The sequence below is a fragment of the Somniosus microcephalus genome, chromosome 8, assembly GCF_052327205.1.
Source record: "Somniosus microcephalus isolate GS21.2 chromosome 8, FLI_Smic_1.0, whole genome shotgun sequence".
Taxonomy (NCBI): Eukaryota; Metazoa; Chordata; class Chondrichthyes; order Squaliformes; family Somniosidae; genus Somniosus; species Somniosus microcephalus.
The window spans coordinates 218,868,845-218,889,308 of record NC_140994.1 but is presented as its reverse complement, the minus strand read 5'-3'; the positions used below and the strand labels follow the sequence as shown (position 1 = coordinate 218,889,308).

The 20,464-nt window shown below is 47.8% G+C and overlaps 1 protein-coding gene across 1 annotated transcript in view; it reads left to right on the top strand.

The window, feature by feature from the left end:
• Positions 1-18,049: 18,049 nt before the first annotated feature.
• The window catches only part of LOC147114107 (organic cation/carnitine transporter 2-like), a 317,180-nt gene continuing 314,765 nt past the window's right edge, over positions 18,050-20,464 (top strand). Inside the window, exon 1 of the mRNA XM_085995727.1 lies at positions 18,050-18,507. Coding sequence (XP_085851853.1) covers positions 18,118-18,507 — 390 coding nt within the window. The 5' untranslated portion in view covers positions 18,050-18,117. The remainder of the gene's footprint in view (positions 18,508-20,464) is intronic.

Sequence of the window (20,464 nt, the reverse complement as noted above, 5' to 3'; positions counted from 1 at the left end):
ACCAGCTACAACCCCCGGGGGAACGGCCAGGTGGAAAGAGAGAACGCGACGGTTTGGAAGGCCGTCCTCTTAAACTTAAAATCTAAGGGCCTTCCGACGTCTCGCTGGCAGGAGGTCCTCCCTGCGGCGCTCCACTCCATTCGGTCACTGCTTTGTACGGCCACCAATGCCACCCCCCATGAAAAAATGTTCACTTTCCCCAGGAAGTCCACATCGGGGACCTCGCTACCGACATGGCTGACGTCTCCAGGACCCGTCCTACTGCGGAAGCACGTGAGGTCCCATAAAATGGACCCCCTGGTCGAGAGGGTGAGCCTCCTCCACGCCAACCCCCAGTATGCTTACGTGGCGTACCCGGACGGGCGGGAGGACACAGTCTCCATACGAGACCTCGCACCTTCGGGTGCCCCTGAAACACTACCATTGCGGGAGGACACAGTCTCCATACGAGACCTCGCACCTTCGGGTGCCCCTGAAACACTACCATTGCCATCCACCACTACCCACAACCCAACCCCGGTAGACGGCATGCCGCAACCCCAGGACCCGTCATTGACCACCCAACCACTCAATGAGATGCCAGATTCAACGTTGGATGCTGCACCATCACCGCCGCCACCACGACGATCAGGACGGCATACAAGGCCACCTGATGGACTTACTTACACGAACCTTTAGTACACTTCACCCCGCCGGACTCAATTTTAAACAAGGGGTGAATGTGGTAAACCACTGTTATTGTTGTTCACCGTTGTTGTTGTTGTTGCACACTGTTGTATCTATGCATGCCTCAGCATGCCTCTGCTGGCTCCGCCCCTGGCTCCACCCACAGGCCCAGGTATAAAGGTGACTGCTCTGCAGCCCCCTGCCTTCTTGGAACCCAGTCAACCACAAGAGGCATGCTCTGTTCTTTGCTAATAAAAGCCTTTTAGTTACTCTCCTAACTCTCCGTCTTTTATGAGTAATTGATAGCGCATCAGCATCCACGGCTATTAAAAACATTGAGTCCATGAATGGACCAGCAAAATCAATATGCACCCATTGCCATGGAGAGGAGGGCCACTCCCATGGGTGTAGAGGGGCATGTGGTGGTGCATTTTGGACCTTCTGGCATCCTGAGCAGCTCTTTGTCAGGTCCTCGATTTGCTGATCGATCCCCGGCCACCACACATAAGCCCTAGCAAGGCTTTTCATTTTCACCCCTCCCAGATGGCCTTTGTGAAGCTCATTGAGCACTCTCTCCCTTAACTTGGGTGGAATTACCACTCGGGATCCACACATCAAGGTCTCCTGGCATACTGACAGCTGTTCTCTTCTGGATGAGAATGCTGGCAACAGTGAGTCACCATGTGTTGGCCATCCCTTCACCGTCAATTCATATACCTGAGACAGTGTCGGGTCATTTCAGGTCTCCTTCTCTATATCCGCCTTAGTTACTGGCAAGCGTTCAATTATAGTCGAATAAAATATTTCGAAAGGGTCCACTGCTGGTGCTTCCTCCGCAGTAGGCAGTGGCAGGCGTGATAGCCCATCAGCGTTTCCATGCTGTTTCGTGCCCTTATACTCTATTTCATATTGGTTCGCCCCTAGAAAAAGGGACCATCTTTGTAGCCGTTGCGCAATCATCACCGGAACGCCCTTCTTTGGATTAAAGATGGAGACAAGTGGTTGGTGGTCAGTCAGCAAGGTGAACTTCTGCCCGTGCAGATAGTGGTTGAACTTTTTCACTCCCCACACTAGGCTGAGAGCCTCCCTGTCAATCTGGGTGTAGTTACGCTCAGCTGAGGTTAGTGACCGAGACGCAAAGGCTACTGGCCTCTCCGAGCCGTCCGGGAATTTGTGCGACAGCACCGCTCCAATACCACAGGGTGATGCATCACACGCCAACCGAATTGGTAGTGCTGGGTTGAAATGAGCCAACACCTCTTTTGATGTGATCAATTCTTTGCACTTCTGGAAAGCTCGTTTACATTCGTCATTCCACTTCCATGGTACCCCCATTTGCAGTAGGTTGTTCAGTGGGTGTAGTACTGTAGACAAATTCAGCAAGAACTTATGGCAGTAGTTCACCAGCCCGAGGAACGACCTCAGTTGTGACACATTTTCTGGTGCTGGAGCCTTGACTACTGCCTCAATCTTTTCAGGGGACTTATGTAACCCCTCTTCATCAATAACGTGGCCACAATACGAGATCTGCTTCTGGAAAACTCGCATTTGTGGCGATTAGCACGGAGCCCATATTCCTTCAATCTAGTGAGCACCTGCTCCAGGTTGGCGAGGTGATCACTGTCATTTTCGCCCGTGACCAGGATGTCGTCCAAATAACACTGGGTCCCTGGAACCCCTTGCAGGACTTGATCCATTGCCCTTTGCCAAATAGCCGGAGCTGATGCTACCCCGAACACCAGCCGATTGTATTGGTAGAGACCTTTATGAGTGTTGATCGTGAGGTACTGTTTCGAGGCTTCTTCTACCTCCATTTGCAGGCACGCCTGGGCCAGCTCAATCTTAGTGAAGCGTTTTCCTCCAGATAGCGAGGTGAAAATATCTTCAATCCGCGGAAGCAGATATTGTCCCATGTGAAGGACTGGGTACGCTGTCACCTTAATGTCCCCACAGATGCGAACCTTCTTTCGTTCCCCAGGCGTATTACTCAACGACCTCTTCATTACAGGAACGATGGGTGTAGCCCACTCGCTCCAGTCCACTTTGGACAGTACTCCAGAATGTTCCAAACCGTCCAGCTCTGCTTCGACAGCTGGGCGGATCGCATAAGGCACCGGTCTGGCCTTAAAAAACTTTGGGCTTGCATTTTCCTCTATTTTGATCGTCGCTGTTATGCCTTTTAGTGTTCCGATTTCTCCTGGAACACTTCTTGTGCGTCAGTTAGCATTTTTGACAGTCATCCAGGTGTGACGTCATCATCATTTTTGGCATCTACAGTCAGTGCTTGTATGGAATGCCAATCTAGCTGTATCTTCCGGATCCATTCACGTCCTAGTAGTGGTGGTCCTCCATCTGGCAATACATATAGGTCCATTTTTGGTGTTTCCTTGCCGTTATATATAACGTTCACCCTTATTTTTCCTTTAAGGTAGACTTTTTTGCCCCGTGTACGTCTTCTAGACAATCTCTGTATCTCTCAAGGGTATATGTGAGAATAGCCGCTTGTAGTCCCTTCAGTTTATGACTGTTAGGGCTGATCCTGTGTCCAATTCCATCTTCACTTGGACTCCGTCTATCTTGAGCGTGACCCAGATAGTTTGGTGATCCTCCATTTTGATTACATTATGTAGTTTCAGACAACCCAGCTCCTTGCTTCCGGAGTCTGTATCACTTTTCTGTTCATCTGAACTACTCTCCGTCACCTTATGTACCTTTTTGTACTTCTCCTGTGGAGATTTCTTGCTGCTGGTTTTCTTTCCCGACCTGCAGACTCTTGCTATGTGTCCTACTTTTCCACACTGTCTGCACACTTGGTCCTTGAACCAACAATCCTTATGGTCGTGTGTTGTTCTGCCGCAGCGATAACACTTCACTGCTCCATATGACATTTCATTTGTGCCATATTCTTGCGGTCTCCGTTGTATCTCTGCAGCGCCCTGTGCGGCTGCTTCGTGTGATACTGCCACGCTGAAAGCCTTGTCCAGCGTAAGATCCTTTTCTGATATAAGCCGTTTCTGGGTTCCTTCACTTTGAAGCCCACACACAAACTTGTCCCTTAAAGTATCTGCTAGTCCCGTTCCGAACTGGCAGTGTTTCGAAAGCTTGCGCAGTTCCGTTAAATACTCAGCATTACTTTCGTCTTTATGCTGGTTCCTTTTATGAAACTTAAATCTTTCTGTTATCAGCAGCGGTGTGGGGTTTAAGTGGTCCTGTAGGATTGCCACTATGCTTTCAAAATCCTTTTCCACTGGCTTCTCTGGGGTTACTAGGTTTTGCAGTAAGCCATACGTTTTTGCGCCCATGAAATTCAACAATACCAGTGCTTTCCTGGCATCTGGCACTTCATTCACCTTGCAGTACACTTCTATGCGTTCTACATATGTTGCCCAATCTTCGACTTCATTGTCGAACGCTGTGACACTGCCACTCTTCGGCATCCCTGGGTGTGGTTAGACTGGCTAAAAATGGTGTCTCCCGTGCTCTCCCTTCTTCTCCGCTGCGGCTCAAAAATGGCATCTTCCGCGCTCTCCCTTCTTCTCCGCTGCGGCTCAAAAATGGCGTCTCCCGCGCTCTCCCTTCTTCTCCGCTGCGGCTCAAATGGCATCTCCCGCGCTTTCCTTTCTTCCCCCATGGACGCTGCTCAGCCCTTGAACACCGGCCGCGCTCTGCGCGTTTTCCTGCACGCCTCTCTTGTTGACGCCGCTCGGTCTTCAACCCTGGCTGCGCCCTGTGCGCTTTACCCTCTCTCTTACCCCTCGACGCTGCTCGGCCTTCCCCTGTGCCGTCGGTCGGCTCCAGCAGCTGCTGTCCGGGAAGGGTCTGCGCCATACCTGCTGCCAGCCATCTCGCTGGAGTCTCTGCCGGATGGTCGACGCCCATGCCCTGGAATCGGCCTTCTTCTGCAGAGTTGCAGGTAGGTTCGAATCGACTCGTCGCCAATGTTAAATCCGTGAATCTTGATGTATGGTGTCCTTCAACAAATAGACAGAGACTGCAGAGGAACAATCAATAGGTGTTTACTGGATGAGGGTCACCCAAAAACCAACAGTACAGATCCCTACTCAGGGTTTATATACAGGTGTGGTCACTGCCGGTACTACAGTATACAGGAGCTGTAAAAAGTAGTTCTCCCCTTAAAGGTACATACACTACAAATACGACTGCTACTCACTGTCCCATCTTTTATCCTCCCGTCCAATAGCATCTGTGTCGGGGTATGACATGTCAGTAAGGTTATTAAAGATGACCCTGTAAATAATTGGAAACGTTTGACAGCCCAATAGCTCACCAAAAGGTGTCTTTCACAGTTCGAGTAACCCCTCTCTACATCTGTCAGGACTCGGGAGGCATAAGCCACTGGCCTCAACTTCTCATGCCATTCTTGGAGCAACACTGCACTCAAACTATTCCCAGTAGCGGCTACCTCCTGATAAAAATCTTCGTTCCCATTTATTGCTCCTAGTGCGAGTGCAGTTTGTAAATTTTCCTTTAGGCGAGTAAATGCCTCCTTACAACTCTCATCCCATTCCCATCCTACTCCTTTCCTAAGGAGTCTAAGGAAAGGGGCTGCCGTGGCTGCATAGCCTTCAATAAAATCCCTGCAATACCCTGTCATACCAAGAAAAGATCTCACTGCAGTTACACTCTTTGGAGTGGGTAGTCCCTGTACTGCCCTCCTCTTCGCCTTGTCTATAGCCCTTTCCCCTGTCCTAATTGTCAATCCTAAGAATTTCACCTCCTCCTGTCCTATTTGGTCTTTCTTGGGGTTTGCCTTAAACCCTGCCTCCCCCAACAGCTTTAGTAGCTTGTCCAGTAGTGGCCCATGTTCCTCTGCACTTTCAGAGAAGAATAATTGGTCATCCACGTACTGGATCAACTGGCTAGGCTGACTGGAATTCTTTAAAGCATTAGCCATACACTGATGGAAAATCAAGGGACTGTTATGAAACCTTTGCGGGAGGCACGTCCACGTATACTATTGCCCTTTGAATGTAAAGGCAAATTTATACTGATCCTCCCGTCTTACTGGGATAGACCAGAAACCGCTAACTATGTTCAATACAGTGAACGTCGTTGCCTCCACAGGGATATTCCCTATTAGATCGGCTACTGCTGCTACCATGGGCGTGCATGCTGAAATACCTTTATTGAGAACCCGGTAGTCTACCGTGGCTCTCCATGACTGATTGGGCTTCTTAACTGGCCATAGGGGTGAATTTATGTGGGTCGCTATTGGCCTCAGTGCCCCTTGTTCCACGAGGGAGCTCAGTGCAGTTTCCATGTCCTTCTCTGCCTCTCGGGGAAAACTATACTGTTTCTGAGATCGCAACATTGGGTCCCCATGTACCTTCACCTCTATCCCCGTTACCCTTCCACAGTCATGTTGGTGAGTGGCGAACACTTGTGAGATTATTTTTCACATACCCCTGATACCTTCCCGGGGTGCTACGGACCAATTGTTCCAAGTCATAGCTACCCTTCGGTTTCATAGTACAGGCGCTACCTTTCACTTTCTCCACCTTGGGGATAGCTAGAACTTCCTCAGGTTTATCTGAACCAACCGTCCCCCATAGACAATGGTTTCTCATATCCACAATCACATAGTGGGCCAGCATAAAATCAGCTTCGAGGACCCCCGCGCCGGGCCGATCCCATTGCATCAGTACGCATTCCCACTTAGTGACAAGGGTTTCGATACCACCCCAGCCTGCTCGTTCCCTGTGAAACCCACTAACTTAAACGGGACCCTGCTCGACCATGGAGAAGTGGTTGGGTTTGGTGAGTGAACCATCGCACTGGAAGCGCTGGTGTCCACTAGATACTTTCCCCGAATGGCCTCTACCCTGATCTCTACACAAGGTCTGCCCCATTCACCGTAGGTGAGCGGGCACAGGTACTCGGGCTGGGTGCGTCCTAGTCATGGGAGAAGTGGGGGCGCGCTGGGCTTTTCACTGCAAATGGCAGCGTCCAGCTTTCCCTGGTCTTTGCCCATAACCTGCCATAACACGGTCACTAGAAGTTCCACCGGGTCTTCTACCCTCTCCTTCTCCACCTCTACTACCCGCGGTTTTGACCCTGAGGGACCTCCGTATCCTGGTTTTTCCCTTTTTGGGAACTTGCACTCCCTGTTCCAGTGTCCCATTCTACCACAGTTAAAGCATGCCTGGGATCTGTCCACCTTACCCCCCACCTGCTTCCATTCTTTCCTACCATCCACGCTTCCCTTCACCTCATGTACTTTTCCCTTTTGTTTATTCTCCTCCCCTCGGTCGGATTTAAAAGCCAGAGTCAGTTCCCTTAACACGCCTGACTCTGTATTATTAACATCCTCGGAGTCGAACCATGATTCCGCCCTTGCCCTGATCCGTGGCAGGCTGTTAGTCACTAGAATCCTCAACCAATGATTCCTGGGAGCCCCTAACAACTGTGATCGGGCTAGATTTCCCCCCGGTGCTTTCAGATACACGGGCCACAATTTGTCTGCGAATGCATCCGGTGCCTCGCCAGCCAGCTGCCTGGTCTGCTTAACCTGCAGGAACAGGCTGCCCTGGCTATGTCCCAGCGCCATTAAAATTTCGTCCTTTACCCCGTCCAGGATACCCCCTCCTAACTTAGTGGCTGCCGACAAACCCTGGAACAGCTTTCCATCTGGAGAGAACAGTATCAGCTTTTTCCGTTCGTCGGCGTCACAATTATTGATCCCACCTATCTGCTCTACATTGGCAAAATGAACAGAGGCATCCCCTCCGTGCTTCAGTTTCAGCACACTGGCCAGCATTTCCTGCAATTGAAGGGATGTATAGGGAAGCACATAATCACTCTGCAATGGCCCCTGACCGCCACCCTGTGGGGGTGGACCGAACTTTTGCTGTCGCAGGGGACACATTGGTCCCGGTGGTCCCTGTGCTTCAGGAGCCGGTCGAACCTCCCTATACTGGATCCCAGCATCCGGCTCCTTTTCCTGCTCATTCCAGTCTACCCCAACTTCCCCTGGTGCCATGAGACAAACCATACCCATGGCCCTGGATAATGCTAGAGTCAACTTATGGATTTTTTCATTACAGGGCCCGTGATCGGCCTCTTCATGTACCCAGTTTTTGGCTACCCTGTGTGCCACCTTTATATCTTTTAACTGCTCCTCAGCCTTGTCAGCTCTCTCTGAGTTCCTATTACCTTCCTCACGCTGAGCCTGACACTGCCTTCAACTTTCGGTGACCTGACATTGCAGGTACTTGTTATGTATGTCCCTTTAAGGAACTAACTGGTCTTAGACTGCAGTACCGGCAGTGACCACCCCTGTATAAAAGGCCCTAGCAGGCTTCTGTAGTTTCAGTTTCAAGCTGCCTCTTGTTCAGTAAAGTACCTGTTAAACTGTTCTCCCGAAGTCCGTGTATTATTGAGGCGCGGACTTTACAGTGGCGACGAGTAAGTTCGAACTCACCTGCAGTGTGGCATCATCTCACGGGGATCTCGCCTGAAAGGAAGGTCCTGGAAGGTCGTAGTCTGAGCAGCGGCGTCGACCGAGGGCAACCGCCCAAAGAATCCATCGGTGTTTGGAGAATTGCGGGAGAGACTGTGGTTCCAGCGAATCGTGCTGGTAGCAGGTAGCGCGCTGACCCTTCCGGACTGCGGCGGGCTCAAGCTCGATCGAGCGGCTCTACAAATCGGGCTGCGCAGTGTCGCCGGGAAAAGAAAACAAGAGAGAGAGGGTGGAGCACACAGGGCGCGGTCGGTGCTTGAGAACAGGACAGCGGAGAGAAACCAAACGGGGGGGGGAAGGAAAGCGAGACGCGCCGAAGCTGCGGGTCACCACCATTACCCCATAGAACGCTAGGAGCAGCGTGGCATTAAGGGGAAGAAGCAAAAGCGTGGGATGCACCATTTTATCCCGTTGGGGAAGAAGCAAAAGCGCGGGAGGCGCCATTTTATTCCATTATGGAAGAAGCTAATGCGCGGGAGGCGCCATTATAAATGGCCCAAGATGCCGAAAAGTGGCAGTATCACTGCTTTCGACAACGAGGTAGAAGACTGGACCACGTACGTAGAAAGAATCGAAGTGTACTGCAAGGCAAATGAGGTGGCCGATGGAAAGAGGGCGTCGGTATTATTAAATCTGATTGGTGCGAATACGTACGGCCTATTGCGGAATTTAATTACCCCAGCTAAACCAATGGAGAAAACTTTTGAGGAGATTGTTCATATCTTACAGAAACACCTATGCCCTACACCACTGCTGATAGCAGAAAGATTCAAGTTCCATAAAAGAAACCAGCACAAAGATGAGAGCAATGCTGACTATCTTACGGAACTACGCAAGTTATCGAAGCACTGCCAGTTCGGAGCAGGACTGGCAGACACCTTACGGGATAAGTTTGTCTGCGGGCTCCAGAGTGAAGGAACCCAGAAACGACTACTTTCAAAAAAGGACCTGACGCTAGAACAGGCTTTCAGCGTGGCAGTATCCTACGAAGCAGCAGCACGGGGAGCTGCGGAAATACAACAGAAACCACAAGAATACAGCGCTAACAAAATGGCGTATGGAGCCAAAAAGTGCTATCGCTGCGGCAGAACAACCCATGAGCAGAAGGACTGCTGGTTTAAAGACAAAATATGCAGGCAATGCGGGAAAATGGGACATATAGCAAGAGTCTGCAGGTCGGGAAAGAAGACCAACACGACAAGAACTACTAAGGAACAGTACAGGAAAGTAAAGAAACTGACAGATAGTAGTTCAGAAGATCGGGAGAGTGATAAGGACTCCAGGAGCAGGCAACTAAGTTGTTTAAAGTTACACAACGTGATCGCAAAAGAAGATCACCGAACCATTTGGGTCACCCTCATGACAGCAGGGTCCCCAGTGAAGATGGAATTGGACACAGGATCAGCCCTAACTGTCATAAATCAACGAGACTATGAGCGGCTATTCTCACACATACCCTTAAAGGACACGTCCATTGTATTGAAGACATACACGGGGCAAAAGGTCTACCCCAGAGGAAAAATAAGGGTGCCAGCTGAATATAACGGAAAGGAAACACAGAAACTATACATGTATATACTACGAGATGGAGGACCACCATTATTGGGACGTGAATGGATCCGAAGACTACAATTGGATTGGCATTCCATTCTGGCAAGAACTGTGACTGACAAAAAAGATGATGACGTCGCACCTGCACGTCTGTCACAGATTCTATCTGACGCGGAAGAGGTGTTCCAACAAGGACTTGGGACTCTAAAAGGAGTAAAGGCAACCATAAAGATTGAGGATAACGCAACCCCAAAATTTTTCAACGCCAGACCGGTGCCATACGCGATACACCCAGCTGTGGAAGCTGAACTGGAGAGTCTGGAGCGTTCGGGGGTGCTGTCTAAGGTGGACTGGAGCGAGTGGGCCACACCCATCGTTCCTGTAATGAAGAAAGCATTGAGCAGCATGCCTGGGGAGCCAAGGAAGGTTCGCATCTGTGGGGACTTCAAGGTGACTGTGAACCCAGTCCTGCATACAGTACAGTATCCGCTTCCGCGGATAGAAGATATTTTCACCTCACTATCTGGAGGGAAACGTTTTACAAAGATTGACCTGGCTCAAGCGTATCTACAAATGGAGGTGGAAGAAGCATCTAGGAATTACCTCACGATAAACACTCACAAAGGCCTTTACCAGTACAATCGACTGGTATTTGGGGTAGCATCGGCCCCGGCTATGTGGCAGAGGGCAATGGAACAAGTCCTGCAAGGGATCCCGGGGACCCAATGTTATTTGGACGACATCCTGGTTATGGGCGAAAATGACAATGAACACCTTGCCAACCTGGAACAGGTGCTCACGAGATTGCAGGAATATGGGCTACGAGCCAACCGTCCCAAATTCGAGTTCTTCAGGAGACAAATCTCATATTGTGGCCACATGATTGATGAGGAAGGGTTGCATAAGTTGCCGGACAAGATTGAGGCTGTAGTCAAGGCTCCAGCACCAGAAAATGTGTCGCAACTGAGGTCGTTCCTCGGGTTGGTGAACTACTACCATAAGTTCTTGCCGAATTTATCTACAATTCTGCACCCACTGAATGCCCTCCTTCAAACTGGTGTAACATGGAAATGGAGTGATGAGTGTAAGCGTGCCTTTCAGGAATGTAAAGGCCAAATCACTTCAAAAGAAGTATTGGCCCACTACAACCCAACACTACTGATTTGGTTGGCATGTGATGCGTCACCTTACGGCATTGGAGCGGTGCTGTCACACAAATTCCGTGACGGTTCAGAGAGGCCAATAGCCTTTGCATCGCGCTCGCTAACCTCAGCCGAGCGTAACTACGCCCAGATTGACAGGGAGGCCCTCAGCCTGGTGTGGGGGGTGAAGAAGTTCAATCACTATCTGCACGGGCAGAAATTCACCCTACTGACTGATCATCAACCCCTGGTCTCAATTTTTAGCCCAAAGAAGGGCGTTCCGGTGATGACGGCACAACAGCTGCAAAGATGGTCACTTTTTCTAGGGGCACATCAGTATGACATAGAGTACAAAGGTACGAAACAACATGGAAATGCTGATGGGCTGTCGCGCCTACCGTTGCCTACGGCGGAAGAAGCGCCTGCAGTGGACCCGGTGGAGATATTCCATGCGACCATAGTCGAATGTTTGCCTGTTACAAACGCAAGTATTGAGAAGGAAACCCGAAATGACCCGACACTCTCTCGGGTCTATGATTTGACGGTGAAGGGATGGCCAGCATATGATGACTCACTGTTGCCAGCATTCTCGCCAAGGAAGGAACAGCTGTCAGTGTGCCGGGGAACCTTGATGTGTGGATCCCGAGTGGTAATTCCACCCAAGTTGAGAGATAGAGTACTCAATGAGCTTCACGAGGGTCATCTGGGAGGGGTAAAAATGAAGAGCCTAGCCAGGGCGTTTGTGTGGTGGCCGGGAATCGATAAAGAAATCGAGGATATGACCAAGAGATGCACAGGATGCCAGAAGGTCCAAAACGCTCCACCACAGGCCCCGCTACATCCATGGGAGTGGCCCTCATCTCCATGGCAACGGGTACACATTGATTTCGCTGGTCCATTTATGGACTCAATGTTTCTAATCGCTGTGGACGCCCATTCGAAATGGCCAGAGGTTATTAAAATGTCCTCCACCACCACGGAGAAAACTATTGCAGTCCTAAGGACCATCTTCACCAGGAATGGGTTGCCAGAACAGATCTGTTCCGACAATGGCCCACAGTTTGTGTCTGAGGATTTCCGGAGGTTCCTGAAGAATAATGGGGTGAAACATTACACATCTGCCCCATATCATCCAGCCACAAATGGATTGGCTGAGAGGTTTGTTCAGACCTTTAAAAAGGCCATAAAGGCAATGTATAATGACGACATACCACTGCAACACAAGGTGGATAACTTCCTGTTTGCTTACCGGAATGCAACACATGCAGTAACCAACCAAACTCCAGCCGTACTGTTTTTCAACCGGAGACTAAGATGTCGCTTGGATTTGCTCAAACCAAACATAAGACGAGATGTTGAGGATAAGCAGTTCCAGCACATAAATGAGAAGCCAACCAGGAGCTTCAAGATAGGGCAACCAGTCTTGGCCCGCGACTACCGAACAGAAAAATGGCAGCCAGGCACGATATGCACACAGCAGGGACCACTAATGTACACAGTGGACGTTGGAGAGAGCATCGTGAGACGCCATGCTGACCAGATTCTAGAGTCACAGGAACAAGCCAAACCTGTACCACAAGCATGTGCACCTGGTAATGAGCCCAAAGTACAGATTGCATCTACCTCAGAAGCAGGGGTATTGGAAGCTGACGAACCAACCAATGACAATGAGCCAGAATTGACTCCACCGCCAGAACAGGATACTCGAGAAAGGCGCTATCCAGTCCGGATCAGGAAGCCTCCTCAAAGACTGAACTTATAAATGACTATTCCAGTTGATGTATATATTATTGAGAAAATTGTAATTGTAATTAGTTATTATTTCGTTGTTAAATGAATGTTATGTACTGTTTATCTAAAAGGGGAGGAATTGTTTGTATGTCCCTTTAAGGGAATAACTGGCCTTAGACTGCAGTACCGGCAGTGACCACCCCTGTATAAAAGGCCCTAGCAGGCTTCTGTAGTTTCAGTTTCAAGCTGCCGCTTGTTCAGTAAAGTACCTGTTAAACTGTTCTCCCGAAGTCTGTGTATTATTGAGGCGCGGACTTTACAGTACTCTAACGTGTTTCTAACTGTTTCTTCCTGCACTTTTGTCTTCTGCTATTCAAAGCTCAAATCTTCTGTCAGCCGGTTCACTACGGCCTCTCTCTCCTGCCCTACTTTCTGATTCCTGTTTCTCTTTTCCCAAATGCTCAACTTTCTCTGTAAGCATCTGAATTTGTTTCTGCATACATATTAGCTAAATTGCCTTTTCCTTTGATTTCTTATGTATACTACTACACGTCCACTCTACCGCTTTCTCATATGGACTGTCAGAGTGTAACATTTCCCCCACCCAGTGCTTGGAAATGTTTACTTTCCCAAACACATATGAGGACATCCTATCCTCCATCGCGGGTTTCTTGCACTTAACCCTGTCCATAATATTGTTCTAAACCTTGACGTCCTGTCGCCGGTCGCCAGATTCTGTAAGGGGTTTTCTCCGATACCGGTCCCCCATTACACACAGTTCTTGGACGTCAGGATTTATAAGAACAAAATACACACGGCACAGGGTTTTGGCTCAACCTTTGATTCATTCGTTTATTGAACACACACAAACAATTACTTCCCCATTATAAATCCCTATGATTTATATCAGGCTAACAACCCCAAAATACAAACCCCTACGCAAGGGTCATTTGCATTGACACAATATGACACAGTTAAACCTGTCCGTGATTTGACTGTTACATATAAAATTACCCAGACTCAATCACAAAACCCTTATTGTGATCTGACTGAAACTCACAAACTTACTCAGACTCAATCATAAAAGCCTCCTCTATGATTTGGCTGAAACATACAATCACCACTCCCGATCGGCTGTCTCTTGGAGTTGATTGTAGGCCCGAATCTTTCTGTTCACTGTTCTGCTGTCGGCTTTCCACACCCTGTCTTTGAAGTGATCTTACTTTAAACCAAAACCAACTTGCTGTATTTCCTGGCCCCTTCCTGAGCATATGATGGCCATATCAAAATGTGTGAATTGTTCCTGGTATTGTCCATTGATTTGAGATATCTTTTTGACAATGCAACCCTCCCAAAGTGACTGCATGTGCGAAGTTGTTGGTTTCTGTTAGCATTCGTATTCAAAAGGTTCGAGGCCCGGCCCATTGTCTAGGCCTGCACTGAAACTCGTTATTCGGGGGCCATGGGCTAAGGTGGACAATGTAACCCCTTAAGGTACATGAATATGTAGATGTTCTTGTTCAGACTTTAGATTCGTATATTAGATTGTCTGTGATCCAATCTCTTTGAATTAACCCTTTATTGCCGAGCCCTTTTTGCGGGCTGTGCACTTCTGGGTTTTTATATTTCATAGTCCAATATTTTTACCATTGGGGGGGGAGGAATCGATCCTACAGGTTACTTGCCACTTATAAATGCAAGCATGTTTAGAAACTGGTGCGTGGGTCTACATCCAATTGAAAAATCTAGGTTAACTGGGAGGAAAGGAATGGGGAAGCATTTAGAAGAAGTTTGTAAAAAAATAAATCTGCTGTCTACACTCCTGACAGGGAAATCTGAAAACAAATCAGATATGTTAACTGGAGGACAATCAGAAATATCAAATAACATGCAGGAAAGGCTCCAGCTTAACCATGAAAAATAAAATGCACTATTCTGTCATCAGTTTGATTTGGGATGCCATTCACCATCGGCATCTGAGACTCATTATGCTTGGGATCATTCCAGGAAGAAATACCAAGCCCTGACTCCATCCATCTCCTTGGCCACTATCTGAGGCTGAACCAGACCATTTGTAAGCTTGGCATGCTGTTTGACCTTGAGATGAGCTTCTGACCCCAAATCTGCTCCATCATCAAGACTGCCTACTTCCACCTCCGTAACATCGCCCGTCTCAGCCCCTGCCTCAGCATATCTGCTGCTGAAACCTTCATCCATGCCTTTGTTACCTCTAGACTTGCCTTCAGCTGTCTAGGACCTAAGCTCTGAAATTCCCTCCCTAAACCTCTCCGCCTCTCTACCTCCTTTAAGACACCCCTGAAAACCTACCTCTTTGACCAAGCTTTTGGTCACCTGTCCTAATATCTCCTTATGTGGCTCCATGTCAAATTGTATTTGCAATGCTCCTTTTGCCCTGGGACATCTGCTAAAGGCACTATATAAATGCAAGTTGTTATATATATTGGGTGTCACACCTGTATTGATAGAATCAGAAGATCAGAAAGTAGATTCAGTATGGGTGAAGATAAGGAATAACAAGAGGCAGAAATCACTGGTGGGAGTAGTTTATATGCCCCCAAACAGTAGCTATACTGTTGGACAGAGTATTAATCAACAAATAATAGGAGCTAGTAACAAAGGTAATACAATATTCATGGGGACTTTAATCTTCATATATACTGGGCAAATCAAATTGGAAAGGTAGTCTGGAGGACAGTTCATGAAATGCATTCGATACAGTTTCCTAGAACAATACGTCATGGAACCAACCACGGAACATGCTATTTTAGAGCTTGTATTGCGTAATGAGACAGGATGAATTAGTAATCTCATAGTAAAGGTTCCTCTGGGGAAGAATGATCATAATATGATAGAATTTCACATTGAGTTTGAGAGTGAAATGCTTAAATCCAAAACAAGAGTCTTAGGGGAAAAAATTGGGTCACGCCCCCTTTGGGGCGCTAACTTCATCAGGGCACTACTGGAAGCACCCCATCTCCCTCTTGGGACGCTGCAAGTGAATATCACGGCACTATGTGCTGCAGCGCCACGCCCTGCAGCACATCGCGCCATGGTACTGCAGGCCTTCCTCCCCTTATTAAACAGGACGGGCCTAGCACAGCACGACCCAGGGGTCAGCTGGGCCACCAGGGATCGGAGTGCTGGCAAAAGAGCCCAGCACTCAACAGAAGTGTCCTCATCACAGCTTACTTTCCCACCTAACTTTGTATCATCAGGAAACTTGGATATGTTACCCTTACTCCCTTCATCTAAGTCATTAATATAGATTGTAAATAGCTGAGGTCCAAGCACTGATCCTTGCAGTACCCCACTAGTTATAGCCTGCCAGCCTGAAAAATCCTGTTTATTCCCACTCTCCTTTTTCTGTCCATTAATCAATCCTCAATCCATGCTAATATATTACCCCCAATACCATGAGTCCTAATTTTGTGTAATAACCTCTTGTGTGCCACCTTATCGAATGCTTTTTTTAAATCCAAATACTCCACATCCACTGGTTCCCCTTTATTCATCCTACTAGTTACATCTTCAAAAATCTCTAATAGATTTGTCAAACACGATTTTCCTTTCATAAAACCATGTTGACTCTGCCTAATTATATTATCAGTTTCTAAGTGCCCTGTTGCCACATCCCTAATGATAGATTCTAGCATTTTGCCTACTACTGATATCAGGCTAACTGGCCTATTGAAGTAAGATATTAAAAATTGGACATAAAAGGGCAAGACAAACAGGACTCACCTGCAGAAAAGCAGGTTTATAACAGGCAAAGCCACAGAATGTTTAAGGATGAAGTGTACTAATCACCCGTATGCGTACTTGCAGAAATGACGTCTACCAGTCCGGAGAAATGAAACTTACAAAGGTGATACTGGTATGACTCATTTCCAGGAAATTGAACCTTACAAAGGCAAGAGGAGCATCACTCGCTTCCGGAGAAATGAAACTTATAGAGGCCATAAGGGGTATGACTCATTTCCAAGAAATGAGCAGGCTAGGCATGACCCATTCATAGAGAAACGAAACTTATACTATATGTTAACTCTGTATGAACAGCCACTCCTGGATAGTGATTAATGTGTAAATTTTTAAACTGATTGGATCCCTGAGGAGGTATGGCTGGCAAAATGTGTATAACTATGTGGATTTTTGAGAGGCTCGTTGGAGTTTAGTCTCACGTAGGGGCGTGAGAAGTTCTCCCCAGGCCTGAATAAACTGTTGTGACTTCAATTATTTGGTCTGTCTTTCTTGCAACAAGCCGGTGACGTCGACCTTGCATATCACTTGGTCTGCATTTTGGGGGCTTACATCACCTACAGTTCCATGTTTTTTCTCTTCCTCCTTTCTTAAATAGCGGGGTTATGTTTGCTACCTTCCAATCCTTGGGGACTGTTTTAGAATCTAGGGAATTCTGGAAGATTAATACCAGTGCACCCATTATCTCTGCAGCTACCTCTTTTAAAACCCTAGGATGAAGGTCGTCAGGTCCAGGGGATTTGTCGCCACTTAGTCCCATTAATTTCTCCAGTACTATGTCTTCACTTATAGTGACTATATTCAAGGCTGAGACAGATTTTTGGACTCTAGGGGAATTCTTCTTCTCTTCTTGGCAGTCCCTCGGAACCGAGGATGACTTGCTTCCACATTAAAAATGAGTTTGCAGGTGACTGATGAGTCCAATGCGGGACCTACAGTCTCTGTCACAGGTGGGGCAGACGGTGGTTGAAGGGACGGGTGGGTGGGGTGCTTGGGTTGTCGTGCGCTCCTTGCATTGCCTGCGCTTGGCTTCCGCTTGCTCCCGGCGAAGAGTCTCGAGGTGTTCGGCGCCTTCCCGGATGCTTCTCCTCCACTTTGTGCGGTCTTGGGCCAGGGATTCCCAGGTGTCGGTGCGGATGTTGCACTTTTTCAAGGAGGCTTTGAGGGTGTCCTTGAAGCGTTTCCTCTGCCCACCTAGGGCTCTCTTGCCGTGCCAGAGCTCCGAGTAGAGCGCTTGTTTTGGGAGTCTCGTATCGGGCATGCGAACAATGCGGACAATGTGACCCATCCATCGGAGCTGAATAAAGGGTTATGGGGATCTGGTGGGACAGTGGCGTTGAGGTCGAAGATCAACCATGATCTTATTGAGTGGCGGAGCAGGCTCCAAGGGCCGTATGGCCTACTCCTGCTCCTAATTCTTATGATTGGGCTACCTGCACATGCCACACAGCCTACAAATATGTTTAATGCAACAAGAATGTAATTGAATATATAAACAGAATTTGCACTTTTGTGATAATTTCTGTTTCATGGAGAAAAACAAATAGTTTCTCCTGCCTAAAGAATAAGAACATTTCAGTGCTGAAACAGGTTGTTTACTAAAGGATTCCGCTTTAAGAGTACAGGGAGGAGACAGTGTCGGGTGAAGACTGGATTACTATTTAGACTTTGAAATAAAGCAGTTCTGCAAACTTCCGGTCTGCCCTCCTTCGGCCAATTGCTGCAGTTTTACGGAAGAAAATCGCTGCCTGTCCTCCCGCTGCAACTAACATGCGGGATTACGATGAAATTACCGCTTTTCTGGGAGAATGGGGACCCTTCCAGAAGCTCATCTTCTTCCTTTTGAGCCTCAGTGTCTTTCCCAACGGTTTCGGTGGAATGTCCATAGTTTTCGTCGGGGACGTTCCAGAGCATCGCTGCTTAATTCCCGGGAATCTCAATCTCAGTGAAGCGTGGATGAATCGGACGATCCCTCTGGTGCAAGAACGAGGCAAACTCCAGTACAGCAAATGCAGACGGTACCGGTTGGACGTGATAATGAATCTTTCGGAGACATTTCCCGACGCAGATTCCTTCAATATGTCTGAGGTAGAACAGGAGCCCTGTTTGGATGGATGGGAGTACAGTAAGGAGCAGTACATCTCCACCATCGTCACCGAGGTATGTGTCTGAAGGGGTGCAGTGGTCACACCGGCAATAGTTAGCCTGAGAATAGTTTGTGAAAATCTCTGGAATATATTCAGATGTTTTCAAAATAAAACGAGCAGATGCATTTGAATCCAAACATAACCAGGCAGCTGCAATTATTTCTCTTGCATGGCCTCGGGTCAGATATATTTTAATATTTTTGGGTGTCTATAAACAATAGAAATTTGAACTTTAACACCTGCCTCTAACTTTTTCCCCTCCGATCTTAATCTTGCTCCAGTTCTAGAAGATTTCTCCTAATTTATCGATTTTCCAACGCCAACCTCAATTCGTTTAACACAGTCAGAGATTCTACAACGAGAGGGCTAAGCCTCAAATTTAGGAAAGGAGTGAGACAGACCATACCTTGGGGCCAAATATGTAACAACATGTCACAACCTGAGGACTGTTTAAAATTAAGACTGTTTAAAATTAATATTGAACGTACCAAATGAAGTACAAAGACTGTTTAAAATTAATATTGTTTAAAAGTAATATTGTATGTACCCAACAAATGTCAAATCGATTGACACCTACAGAATGTTGGAAAACTGTACCTTTTTGCTATGTAAGCTTTGGCAATATGGTTCTCTGTAAACTTTCATGCCAATAAAGCATTTTAATTGGAATTGGAATTGGAATTGGAGTGTGAAAAGACAGGTTAGATCTAACTACTTGATGCAGAGAGTGGTGAATGTGTGGGAAGGACTGCCAAGGGAAGCAGCGGGGTTGACTGTATCAGCAGATTTAAGAGAGAGTTGGATATGTACCGGACAAACATTTGATTGAGGGGTATGAGAAGTATTGTGTGGTAAGATAGTTGATAGATATTGGAACCGGACAGATTGGGCTGCAATATCTTTTATGGTTCTGTATATTCCTATCTAACTTATTTCCACTCATGACCAGAAACTTTTTATGAATTTACTTTTCTTCCCTGGCTTAATTTTCCCCCTGCTTCCCTGAAGGTAGTAACTATGCCAACAACAACTTGCATTTATATAGCGCATTTAACATAGCTTCACAGGAACGTTATGAAACAAAATTTGACACCAAGCCACATAAGGAGGTATTAGGGCAGATGACCAAAAGCTTGGTCAAAGAAGTAGGTTTTAAGGAACGTCTTAAAAGAAGAAAGAGAGACAGGGAGGTGGAGAGGTTTAGGAAGGGAATTCCAGAGCTTTGCCCTCACCCCTGCCCCTCCCTCCCAGAACCACAATAGGGTTCCCCTTGTCCTCACCTTTCACCCCACCAGCCTCCACATTCAACGGATCATCCTCCGCCATTTCTGCCACCTCCAAAGTGATCCCACCACCAAACGCATCTCCCCCTCCCCTCCCCTTTCAGCATTCCATAGGGACCGCTCCCTCCGAGACACCCTAGTCCACTCCTCTATCACCCCCAGCACCCCTTCCCCTTTGCCTGGCACCTTCATGTGCAAGCGCAGGAGATGCAACACCTGCCCTTATACCTCCCTCCTTCCCACTGTCCAGGGCCCCAAATACCCCTTCCAGGTGAAACAGCGATTTACTTGTACTTCTTGCAATCTAGTATACTGTATTCGCTGCTCATGATGTGGTCTCCTCTACATTGTGGAGACCAAACGCAGATTGGGTGATCACTTTGCGGAACACCTCCATTCAGTCCGTAAGGATGACTCCGAGCTTCCGGTTGCCTGTCATTTTAATTCACCACCCCATTCCCACTCCGACCTCACTGTACTCGGGCTCTTGCATTGTTCCACGGAAGCTCAGCGTAAGCTCGAGGAACAGCACCTCATCTTCCGATTAGGCACTTTACAGACGTCCGGACTCAATACAGGAAACTTCGCGATATCCGGCACCGACGGGACCGGCGTGATGTTGATCTATGAAAACTTCCGGACAGACCAGCGCTAATGTTGAAGGATACGGAGGTTTTCATCCCCGTA